This window comes from Musa acuminata, chromosome BXJ2-6 (genome assembly GCF_036884655.1).
Source record: "Musa acuminata AAA Group cultivar baxijiao chromosome BXJ2-6, Cavendish_Baxijiao_AAA, whole genome shotgun sequence".
Taxonomy (NCBI): domain Eukaryota; kingdom Viridiplantae; phylum Streptophyta; class Magnoliopsida; order Zingiberales; family Musaceae; genus Musa; species Musa acuminata.
The window spans coordinates 14,171,269-14,182,780 of record NC_088343.1 but is presented as its reverse complement, the minus strand read 5'-3'; the positions used below and the strand labels follow the sequence as shown (position 1 = coordinate 14,182,780).

General features: G+C 44.9%; 2 protein-coding genes across 3 annotated transcripts; one reads left to right on the top strand and one right to left on the bottom strand.

Annotated features, from left to right (window-relative positions):
• Positions 1-833: 833 nt before the first annotated feature.
• On the top strand, positions 834-2,470 carry LOC135615038 (U-box domain-containing protein 27-like). The gene has a single exon (XM_065113013.1). It carries the CDS (start codon positions 1,036-1,038, stop codon positions 2,332-2,334), a length of 1,299 nt encoding a protein of 432 aa, XP_064969085.1. The 5' UTR covers positions 834-1,035; the 3' UTR covers positions 2,335-2,470.
• Positions 2,471-4,291: 1,821 nt separating this feature from the next.
• Positions 4,292-8,723, bottom strand: LOC135615037 (transcription factor RF2b-like). 2 transcript variants are annotated; one of them, XR_010487822.1, is made up of 5 exons: positions 8,026-8,723; positions 7,509-7,641; positions 6,509-6,593; positions 4,466-4,795; positions 4,292-4,370 (listed from the first exon to the last, which is right to left on the bottom strand). XR_010487822.1 is itself a non-coding variant. In XM_065113012.1 (4 exons), exons 1-4 carry the CDS (start codon positions 8,577-8,579, stop codon positions 4,548-4,550), a joined length of 1,020 nt encoding a protein of 339 aa, XP_064969084.1. In that variant the 5' UTR covers positions 8,580-8,723; the 3' UTR covers positions 4,292-4,547. The 2 variants fall into 2 exon arrangements, 1 of the variants encoding a protein (XP_064969084.1); XM_065113012.1 differs by having other exon boundaries at positions 4,292-4,795.
• Positions 8,724-11,512: the final 2,789 nt, after the last annotated feature.

The window sequence follows — 11,512 nt, the reverse complement described above, 5'->3', positions numbered from 1 at the left end:
AGACCTCAATAACTATGCTTATGGTCACCCTTTATAATCGATCATCTTTAATCACTTACAATTATGACTCAGTAACAAAATCTATGATGTGACTGTCTTTTGATAGAGATGAATATTTTCTATATCACTGGTCTTTTTTTTTGTTTTTTCCTAACATGAGTGACTTTAAAAGTGCACATGGCCTCAACCTAACATAACATTCACTAATTTAAAATAATTCTAAAGATTTTAATATTTCCAATTTGATCTAAAAACACTCAATACTTGGTTTTTCCCTTTAATTTGATTGATGACTTACATGTCATATGGATAATTGAAGTCAGATCAGCACTAAATAAAATAATAACAAATTGTTCCTAAATGTCAATGATAGAATATTACAGCAGGATTCAAATGTGTGAGGAGTAGTGGTGAGAGCATAGGATTCGCAATAGAGCGTCAGGTGAGGCCCACCGTGGCCTATGCACCGTGCACTTACTCCTCCAAGTCCATATACCATTTAGCACATAACAAAAATAGTATATTATAGCTAATAGCGCATATCAAAATAGAAACAAGAAATGAGCCCAAATGTTGGGTGCGTGCGGAATCACTAACCAGGAATGACTTGTGGACAGGTGTGGCTCCGTTCCCAGTCGCCCGTGTCAATTGATTGCGCCATGCGAGACCTGCAAAACGACACCGGCCAATGTAACGCACCCACAAAGCGCCTCCCGACAAATCCTCACCTTTCCTCATTTTGTTGTGTGTGTGTGCACCCGATGAGCTTTGGGTTACTTCAATCATCCACCTTTGACCGAGACCTCCCCACCGCTTACCTGTTCGAATACGTTAATTGATGGGGAATCGAAGATTTTTGATGGAGCTTCAGCGGTACCACCGGTCGTCGAAAAAGCCACCTTCTTCTCCTGCAACATTATATATGCTCCCGTCGCTCTTCGCCCTTCGCCCGTAGTCTCTTCGAGCACCTGTAAGCACAGAGTAAACAGAAGCGAAGGTTCGAGACGAGGTGGTGTTCTCGCCGCGGGTGTCGCGATGGGGAGGAAGGAAGAGCGACCGGGGCACGCGTTGGAGGTGAAGATACCGAGCCTGTTCCGGTGCCCCATCTCGCTGGACGTGATGCGGTCACCGGTGAGCCTGTGCACGGGCGTAACCTACGACCGCGCCTCCATCCAACGGTGGCTTGAATCCGGGAACACCACGTGTCCGGCCACGATGCTCCCACTCCCCTCCACCGACCTCGTCCCCAACCTCACCCTCCAGCGCCTCATCCACCTCTGGTCCTCCTCCGCCGCCCCTGCCCCTCTCGTCCCCCGCCGCCTCGCCAGGGACCTCCTACACGAGCTCTCTTCCGCCTCTATCGCCGCTGGCGACGATGATCCCGTGCCCCCGCTCCTCAAGCTCGCCGAGTTCTTCTCCGCCAACGATGTCGAACCGATCGAGAAGAACGACCTCGTCGGTGTCGGCGGATGCACTTCCGTTCTCGCTTCCATTCTTGTGCGGAAGGACTCTATGTTGGAGAGCTCGGTGGCGGTGGCAAGGGTCTTCGCCTTGATCCTGACCTCCGATTTCATCGACGGCTGCAATAAGAAGATCGCGATCGCCGACCTCGTCTCCAATATCGACCGATCGGTTTCGGCTTTGATTCGAGTATTGAGGGATGGCGACAGCTTGGAGTCGCAGATCGATGCGGCGAGTGTTCTCGATGCGATCATTGCCGCGTCTGATTCGGAGGCCAAGGTCTTGATAGCCGAGAAGGAGGAGCTCGTCAGAGAGCTGATCCGGCTGATCGGTCCGTCCGACGAGAAGGGAGCGACTATGGACCGCCGGGCGGTCGAGGCGGGGCTGGGGTGCCTGGCCGGGATCTCGGCCGCGAAGCGGGCTCGGCCGCGGATGGTCCGCGCGGGGGTGGTGCCAGCGCTGGCGCGCGTGTTGAGGGCGGATCCAGCGGTGGCTCCGCCGGCGACGGCGAGGCGAGCGCTGCGGGTTATGGAAGCAGCCGCCGGGTGCGCGGAGGGCCGAGCGGCGATCTGCGAGGACGGGGCAGATGCGGCGACGGCGGTGGTGGGGAGGATGGTGAAAGCCGGGAGGGAGGGTGGGGAGGCAGCGGTGGCTGTGCTCTGGAGCGTGTGCCACGCGTTCCGTGACAGGCGGGCGGTGGAAGCGGTGGCGGCGACGGAGGGAGGGGCGACGAAGCTGCTGCTTCTGATGCAGACCGGGTGCTCTCCGGCGGCGAGAGAAATGGCGGCAGACTTGCTCAAAATCTTCCGTGTCAGCTCCAACTGCTTCCTCGCGGGGTACGATACCAATACCATCCATATCACGCCCTTCTGAAACAGAAAACAAAAACCAATCGATTCTCTCTTGTCGAGTGTTACGAGAAACATATTTTGAAAACACATGTAAATGGACGCCAATTTTTGATAGATGAAGAAATCATACAAAAGAAATATCGTGAATTTTGTCGTGGTCTTTTTTGTTCTCTAAATTGTGAAAATAATTTGTATCTTATAGTGGGAGACAATTTTTGTTCTCTAATCGACTGGTCATGTGAATTGTTATGTTGTTATCTTCTATCTACGTGGCCACCAAACTCCATGCAGCGAGGTGATGACCTGCCCACGTTACTCGTGCTATCAGCTGTGAGATAAACGAATAGTATATATGTCGGCAGACATGAATATTATGTATCGAGTTATGATCGAAGATAAATATTTTCTATACCACGATCAGAAGAAGAGCTGATCGTCGTCGACTTGTTGTACGGAAAAGATGATACACGGTAGTCACAGGAACGGGTGGCGAAGAAGACAGGAAGGATGGGCGCAGACGCAGAATAAAACATACGTGACCGAGACGACATGCAGACTGCACCTTCCCTTAATCTTAATCAATACAAAAGCTGGAGGACGAAGGAGGCACACGAAAGGCTCCGTTGACCGAAGACCGGTGTGTGGTGGGGAAAGGAGATGACGGGAGGCAGGTAGAAAGGGAGGAGGAGATTTATTAGTCCGCGATGCGACGTTGCTGTTACTGCGTGTCGGCTGGCGTTAGGAATATGTTGTGAAGGGAGACGTCGAATTCGAATAAAGAGAGATAGAGAAGCGAATCTCAAAGGCAAATTAAATTGAGGGAGGAGTCACGGGGTTGACGACTGCTTTGACTCGAAGAATGAGTGGCCTGCCCTCGGCCGAGACAGGAAACGCGAATCGGCGAGCGGGGCCCGCCGAAGGATAGAGGCCTTGCGGGAGGGGAAGCGCGGCTGGTGTCTCGTATGGCGCAGGCGATGGCGGGCTCGAGAATAACCGGGGAGACGTCCGCATCACCCTTTTCCCCACGCGGACGTGGAGGTGAGTCAGCGGCTGCAGCGAAGACGACCCAACACTGTGATTCTTTTGGAGACTTGTGATGGTGTTTTAGAGAGAGAGAGAGAGAGAGAGAGAGAGAGAGAGAGACCGCTGAAATAAAAAAGAAAAAAATCTGCAAAAATATTGTAAAAATTGGTTAAAAGAGAAAAAGAAAAAGAAAAAAAAGTTGAAAGAGTTGATAATATTAGAAATATAGATATGATCTTGTAAAAGAATCTTTAACCACATCAAACTCCACGTATGAAAACCATAAATAAAATATTATATTAATATTTTTTAACTAAAATTATTATATTGATCAAAATATTTTGAACCATTGATTACGTAGAAGTTGGGTTAGTAAGTCAAAGAATGATAAGTTCGATAATAACTAAGTTATACTATATCGACAATACAAGACGCGTGTATGTGTCTCTCGAGAGTAATATTAAATCATAAAATCATTAGATAAAAAAATATGTGACACTAAATTGATAGCAATGCGAAATGATAGTTTTGGAATAGTCGATTGATTTGATCGATCCATATATAACCAAAGAGAATTAGCAATTAAACTACATAGTAAATTAGACCATGCCGAATTCATTGGATGAGCATATGGAGATATTTGAGAATGATAAATTGTTGACAACCAAAGTGAAATCGGAAGCCAATGCAAAATGATAAAAGAATCAAAATTATTTCATGAGCATTAAACATAAGCCATAAAATCTTTGATGAGATGTGCATGAGAAGAAGTTACTACCTGCCTCTGAGAGGTTGGAAGGAGCTGGAAACGATGCTTGACTGAAACATAGAGATGGGAGTTATTTGGATCAATTTCTTGACAGACTAAAATATATAGAACAGTTTAAACAAATGTCTTTGGAGCCAAAATCACAGAGCCAAAAACAACAAAAGGAATCCCTCACTTCCTGAAGACATACTGAAACTGAAACTTCAATTACCAACAAGATTGACTGTCATGTGAATTATGTATCTCCCCGTCAACTCTGTACACAACTGCAACCAGAAGACTTGTTCAGCTAAAACATACCCAATGAGAGATACATTTTTATTGTACTTAATGGTACAAAGAACAACAAACGATTCCCTACCAAATTTCTATGAGCTGCATTCAACGTAGCTGGCCTTTTAACTTATCTCACTTGAAGTCCATCTAGATCATCGACTTTGCCCTCACATGAAGTCCATGGGATCACTTGGGGAATGAACAAGTGACTGACCATTCGAAGAAATTTGCATCTGAGATGGATGCAGATGCTGACCGTGACGCAAACTCTGGGGCGGCAACTGCTGTGGGTGGGCGTAGTAGTTCGATACAGAATGCTGAAGCCCGCCGTTGAAAGGATTTCCATTTGCGCTTGGAAGTTGTCCGGTTGCTATCTTAAGCCGCTGCACTTCCTCTCTCAAAGCGTCGTTTAAAGCTGCATCAGAACATACAAAATATATGACCAAAAAATAACGCATCAGGATTCAACCTTCACAAATAGAACCTCTAGCTAGGCAGCGGATGGTCAGGCTCAGAATTCCTGGAGTACAAGATTAACGAAATACTTCTCATCTGAGAAAACTTGGAGTTTAAAGACGAAAGCTAAGCGACCGAAATTTCGCCATCCTGTGACTAATTAGTGCACCACAGGGAACTGGCAAATTCAAATCCCCCTTCTAGACAAAGTAACCCTCTGTGGTCCTTAGAAAGCTTTTCTATAGATGATTCATATAATAGTGTAAATTACAAAAGACCCAACAGATTTGCATGCATATACTCCTCTAGAATTGGTTTGTCATCGTGTAAAATGACATACAAACCGATGTACATTAGTGGTCTGTATTCCAACATGATGAGGCCAGTCAAAGCAAATTGCCAGAGCACCCTCCAAACTGTAACCCATAAACAGAGGGTTACATCAGCAAGAAGAAAAAAAAAAGAAATCCGTTGCCGCTTGGATTGAGACTTGACACTAACTTAAGTTTAACTAGGATTAGCATCATGTTTATAAATTACATGATATACCTAAAATACCATTCAATACCGACACATACCCTATCAAACTAGCCATCGAGTACCCGTCCCATAAGATTCCAGTACGCAGACCCATATTTAAATCTTGGTTAGTACAACAACTATAGGTGTATTGTGGAAGTAAAAGGCATGGTATGGTTTCGAAGAGTATGCAAATTGATACTTTCGAGGGTGGCATGTAAATATATGTTTAGCCAATCCTGTAGGGTTATATATGCATGCAAGAAGAGAAAAACTTTACTGAGTTCTTTGGAGCAAATGTTGACAAAGACAAAGAGCAAAGGTGTCTCTAGCAAAAGCTGAGTGTTGAAATAAGCACAAAGAAGAGCAGCATGGAAAAGTTATGGGTTTAGATGGAGAGAGAGAGAGAAGGAAAGAGACAGGAGGTGAGATAATATTTATTTGTGGATGACTCAAATTGTTCAGGCCACATCAGCCATCAGAACGCATGCTTGGAGAAGTGTATTTCTTTTACCCTGCTTAGAGTCAAATCTGACATGCTTGAAGACATGGTCTGAAGGTGCCAACTAGCTTAATTGGTAAAGACCTTGACAGTATATCGCAAGGTCTTGGGCTTGAATCCTGCCTTCACCACTTACTCTTTGCAAAAAAAAAAAAAAAAAAGCCCTTGTTGCCAACAAATTCATATTTCTGTGCCCAAAGACTAATGCTGGAAGCTGGGAAGTAGAAGATTAATCATGACTATCTAGTTTTCCCCTACCCTAAACAAGTCTGTGTTTGTCATCCCAAATTTTGCTTCTGAACATAACAAGCATTAAACTGCAACAGCAGTGTTATAACAAGTGTTCTAGATTATACTCGAACAAATCTATATCTGTTACAGGGACATGCATGTATCTTTCCCAAGAAAATTCTCCGATATATGTTCTCCTATTGTATTAAATTTTAAAAGGTATCTGGCAGATATGATCAGAGCTAATTTCAATGAGTTGATAAGATATACTATAAGCTGCCTATTCAGTTGTATATCTAGAAGGAAATTCTTGCTTTGCTTCATCATTCAACATCTTAAAATTAAATGCACTTACAGAAAGCTCAAGGATATCTGAGCTTAAACTAGCAGACATCAGTTAGTGTATTGTTGAACACATACCATCATGAAGTTGAGCTTGTTGCTCCATTGCCTGCAATCGCAACTTGAGTTCTCTGTTCTCAGCAGTCAAATCTGTAGTATCCCTCTGCATTATCAAGGACTCAGACATCAGACCATTGTGCTTTCAGATTCTCTGAAAAATGCTCAACAACATTTTTCAAACAATAAAACAATGGTTAAAAAGAAAGTCCATTAGTTTTGATCGTGGTAAGAACCTTAAGAAATGTGAAATACAACAGATGATGCTTAGTGATCACTCAAAACTAATCTTGTGCATTGCTGTGTAGTATTCAGTCATGATATACAACCAACCAGAAAAGGGCACATGCAGTAAAAAAAAGGGAAAATCACAAGTATGAGGTGCCATGCAAGGTCCTAAGTTTCGGATAATCTAATAAAGAATCGAGCTGGGGTTTCCATTATATTTCTATCGATTTTAGCCGAAACTAGCAAAAAGCCATCTCTTCCTGACAAAGATCTGCAAAATTTGATTACATGCAGTTGCTCTGCAAATTCTTGTCAAGGACATTGGATGGTTTGATTTCATATATAACATAAACAATGGATGCCAAAAGCACGGCTTCAAATGAGTCAAGCTTACATAATATAAATAAACTACCACGATATAAGATCAACTTCGGTCGAACTTGAAATCTTCAATGTAATCTACATGTGTCAAAGCCGAAGGATTTGGTTCATCCATGTATTTGATCGTTAGAAATCTACCACCTTGCGGGTGCTATTTTTCATTGCAAGGACTAACTTCTGGCAGAATAATTAACTGTTACTTCAATGTTTACACTCAAACAACTAAATAATCTACTTGCAATAGAATAATCCCAAAGCAACACTAATGTCAACAGAAGATAAACTAAATTATTTCACCGATAGTGACATCGATTTAGCTTCGTTTATGTTTATTCAAAGCCAACAAATCATGTGCAACTCAATAATTTTACTGAACTTCAAATAACAAAGCCAGTCGGTAGGTAGTTCATACTTGAAGAAGTGTGAGCTGCGCCGAAAGAGTGGTTGCCTCAGTCTGTAGTGTTTGCACCTTCCGCTCAAGTTCATTAGTGTAACGGATCTTCCTCTCCTTCGAACGAGCAGCGGATTGCCTGTTTGCAAGAATCCTGTAGCAACAAATAGGGAAAAAAAAAGTAATATCAAAATCATAGATGCTGAAGCAGCTTTTGCTATAATTTGCAGAGCGATGCTAAATTGATTGTGATTTCACGTGTTGATCTAACAAAAGAGGAAGCAAATATGACATTTTTGTGCAAGAATTTAGTAAAAGAAATTGAGAGTAAGCAGCAAACAAGAGAAGATGCAAATGAATTTAGAACAGAAGAACATAACCAACAGCAAAAATTAGTCTGAAAATAAGAAGTAAAAAACACAAAGTCCGACTTGGTTTCATATAGAAATTAGTAACTAAAAAATCCGGAATCGGCTCCAAAAGATTAAATCACACAGCAAAAGGGGGCAAAGGAGATGAGGGAAACGAAAGGTGATGCCTTTTCGCTCTCCTGGGATCGATCAGCGCTAACTCCGCAAGTTTATCGGCCGTCATGGCCTTCTTCGCGTAATCTGACAGCGTCGCCGCCGAATCCCCCTCGAACGGTGAGAATGACCCGTCCATCGAGCCACTCCGCCGGTGGTGGCCCCTCCTTTCTTGCTCCCCTACACCGGCGCTGCTGCCTCCAGCCGCCGCGCCGGCCTGGAACCCTAGCCCGTCGAAGATCCCGCCGTCCACCGAAAGGCTCCTAAGGTGAGCCCCAGGGACGGTCCTCCCCGACGTGGCCGCCGCCGGATCCGACATTCCGGGCTCGGCCGCGACAGCCCCGCAGCCACCGGACAGGTTATCGTCCGAGAGCGAGGGGAAGTCGATGTCTGAGATGCCGAAGTCGGGGTCGGTGTCGAAGAGGAGGTCATCAGGGAGGCGGAGGACGGTCTCGGAGAGGGCCCGCCGGTGTCCACCGCCGCCGCCGCCGCGGGGGTTCGGCGGTGGGATCTGTCCAAACCGGTGGCCAGCAGTCGCCTGCCCTGGCGGCGCGCCGTTCGGCTCCATCGCTGAGGTCCAAGGATCGGGTGGCGGACACGATAACCCAGAAAACGGATGGGCGGTGAAATCGTCCGGTGGACTTTAAGAAGGTGACCGAGAAAGCCCCGTCGGCGACAACAGAACGCAGTCCCATGTGCTCGGGGCAGCCAACGATTTTCGACACCCACTTCTACAACCCGCTCCATTATAGGAGCAAAACTGGGACTCACGTGGGCCACCACCTTTATGCCACATCTTCCTCCAATAACAGCTCAACTAAGTCGTACGGGTACCGCTTCCAACGGGTAAGAAACTTACTTCCAATGATCTTGTTGGTCAAATGCATCCATCAAACTCACCGAGGTGCCCAATGATGGCATCGATGTGCGGGGCCCCTTCTGCTTCTATCATCCTCGACCGTTTGATCAGATCACGGACGGTGATCGAGACAATTACCAGACGCACGATCTCGATCGGACGGCTGGAGAAAGCCACGGGAGTCAACGTTGTAGGAAGCTTCATCTTCTTCCTGCTCCTCCTCCGTTAGCCAAAACAAGAAGCTTCTTCTCATCGACTTGACTTCGAATCTATTTGGTAGTGTACTCGCCTCAACCTGCTGTCTGATTGAGCTCCTCTCACATGTCAAGTGATTAATATCCCAAGACCCCAAACTATTATTCTGTGGAAAGCTTTCTCGAGCTATATGTGGCATCAAATTCAATTGTCATGCATATTTATTGTACGCGGATGATCAAAAATTATTCTGACGATGAAGCAGATATATAAAGAATCTGCTGTGTGTTGGTAGGAAATGGATAACTCTTACTCAACAGACTAGCTGACGAACAAGCTTTAGATCATTCGATGGGTTTTTTACTTGGAATCTGTTCTTTCGGAACTGACTGAAGAAGCGATGCGAAGAGGATAGTAGCTCAGCAGTTTGTGATTCACCGGTGTTCATTGGATTGTCTGACACCCACAGATTTTAGAGCTCCTTTCGTTCAATCAAACAACAAGAAAACGGAGATCTTCCTTATTGACGTACATTTGGCGGCTTTTGACTTCTTATCCAAGTCGAAGAAGACGCTTTGTTTTTTGCTGGAATTATCATTGACCAAACTTCTGCTGGACATGGTGTCGTCATTTGAATGGGAAGCTTTTGTTTGGTGCGAGAATTGCTGGCTACGCTGCAATGCAAATGGAGCGAGCATGCAAAACATGAAAGTATGGGAAGTTATTCTCCATGTATATTATAGATATGTGATTCTATTTAATTAGGTAAGATATATTATAGATTTGTGGTCTTATTTCTTATTATAGTTATTGGTCAATTAAAAAAAAATTCAGTTAAAGTAGAATTCCTTAGGAGATAATATTGATGGCAGGAACTTTCCTAATAACTTATCCTAGATCATTTGTTCTCGCCTATAAATAGTTGGACCTCTAGGGGCTAAATAGTAAAGTTTTTCTTAATCTTCCTAATCCACTATGAGCTAAAAGGGGGTGATCTCATATCTTAATGTAGTTGAGAGATTAAGAGATTGTCTTTCTCTCAATCTCCCTCTCTCCTAATCCCCTAATCCATCAATCTAGGAAGAGAGAAAAAGGATCTAGTTCTCCTTGCGGATTGATAAGGATTTCTCATTGCAAATTGATATCTCAGATTCGACGATGAAAGTGCTTGTATATCAAATAACGTTTATTCTTTTGAACAATAATGAAAGGTATACATCGTAATATTGTTAGATCCAATTTATTTGATTTCAATTTTTGGCATAAAAATTTTTTCGCATTACAGATAGCATGATTATAGATTTTATGCTAATAATTGGTACCAGAGCTAAGTTCTTGAGATCAAATTATTAGATTTATTATTTTTATTTACGATGCATTAATGATTCGTCGGATATTATTGATATGTTTTTCCTATATGATTTGCTCTATCGTTAATTATGAGCAATGTACGATCTTTATGTTTGATTGATGGATTTACTATCGATGTTATTGAGGCGATCATCTCTGTTGATCGTTGTCGACAACCCCATAGGGCCGTGTACCTCCCTAAAGCCGCACATCACGGTCGTGCACGGGTAGCGGTTTGCTTGCGAGTGGTGGCGGCACCATGGGCATCCCGCACTGCCCGTGAACACGGTGCCCACGAAAGGCGGCGGCTGCACCTTGTGTGAAGGCGGCGGCCGCCTTCACACGTAATAGTGGCGTCCGCAAAAGGCGCATGTGGAAGGGCGGTGGCCACAGATGGCGACAGCCGTTGCCCCCCATGGATAGAGGGTAGTGGCAATGGTCGCGCGTGGGCACAGGCAGCGCTGCGGCGTGGCAACCGCGCACCGATGACGGTCGCGCGTAGCCAGGCCGCGCCAAGCTGTCACGGACAAACTTCTAAACAGGATGTTTGATGTAATGCTTATGTATGTCCGTGTCTTTTGGTATGTTCATGCCTTGTACAGCATGTAGGGGGGACGACCGAAGGCTTAATAGTCACATTTTAGTTGGGTTGGTGGTCTCTTTAGGCTTGTAAATAAGGTTGTGTCATGTGGACACGTGCGAGAGATTTTTGGTCTATAATGGACCATTTTACCCTTTGTTGTGCAACGGTTCAGAGCTTGTAAAGTCTGTTTGTAATTTGCATTGTCTATGAAGTGTTTTTCGGAGATGTTTGCTTGTGGATCTCGATTGAGGCGTTCTCTATAACCCGTTCTCTCTTTTGTTGGTCCTAAGGGACAATAGGAGGCTTCGGGGAGGCTGACCTTTGCAGACGGACACGCAAGGGTGCCGCACGACTTAGGCAAAACCAGCTAAGTCCATGACAGATGGTATCAGAGCGGGACAAGCACTCATAGAAACACTTAACATGCAAACGTGGGGGACCTAACGGGGCTGCATTGAGGGCAGTCAGCACACGCGCGACCGTTTGGGAGAAAACGGGCATGAAGATGTAGGGA

Coding starts and splice junctions, on each gene's coding strand:
- LOC135615038 (XM_065113013.1), top strand. CDS start 1,036: ATGGGGAGGAAGGAAGAGCGACCGGGGCACGCGTTGGAGGTGAAGATA.
- LOC135615037 (XM_065113012.1), bottom strand. CDS start 8,579: ATGGAGCCGAACGGCGCGCCGCCAGGGCAGGCGACTGCTGGCCACCGG. Junction 7,642..8,025: donor GATCCCAGGAGAGCGAAAAG/GCATCACCTTTC, acceptor TTGTTGCTACAG/GATTCTTGCAAACAGGCAAT. Junction 6,594..7,508: donor CGCAGCTCACACTTCTTCAA/GTATGAACTACC, acceptor TTGATAATGCAG/AGGGATACTACAGATTTGAC.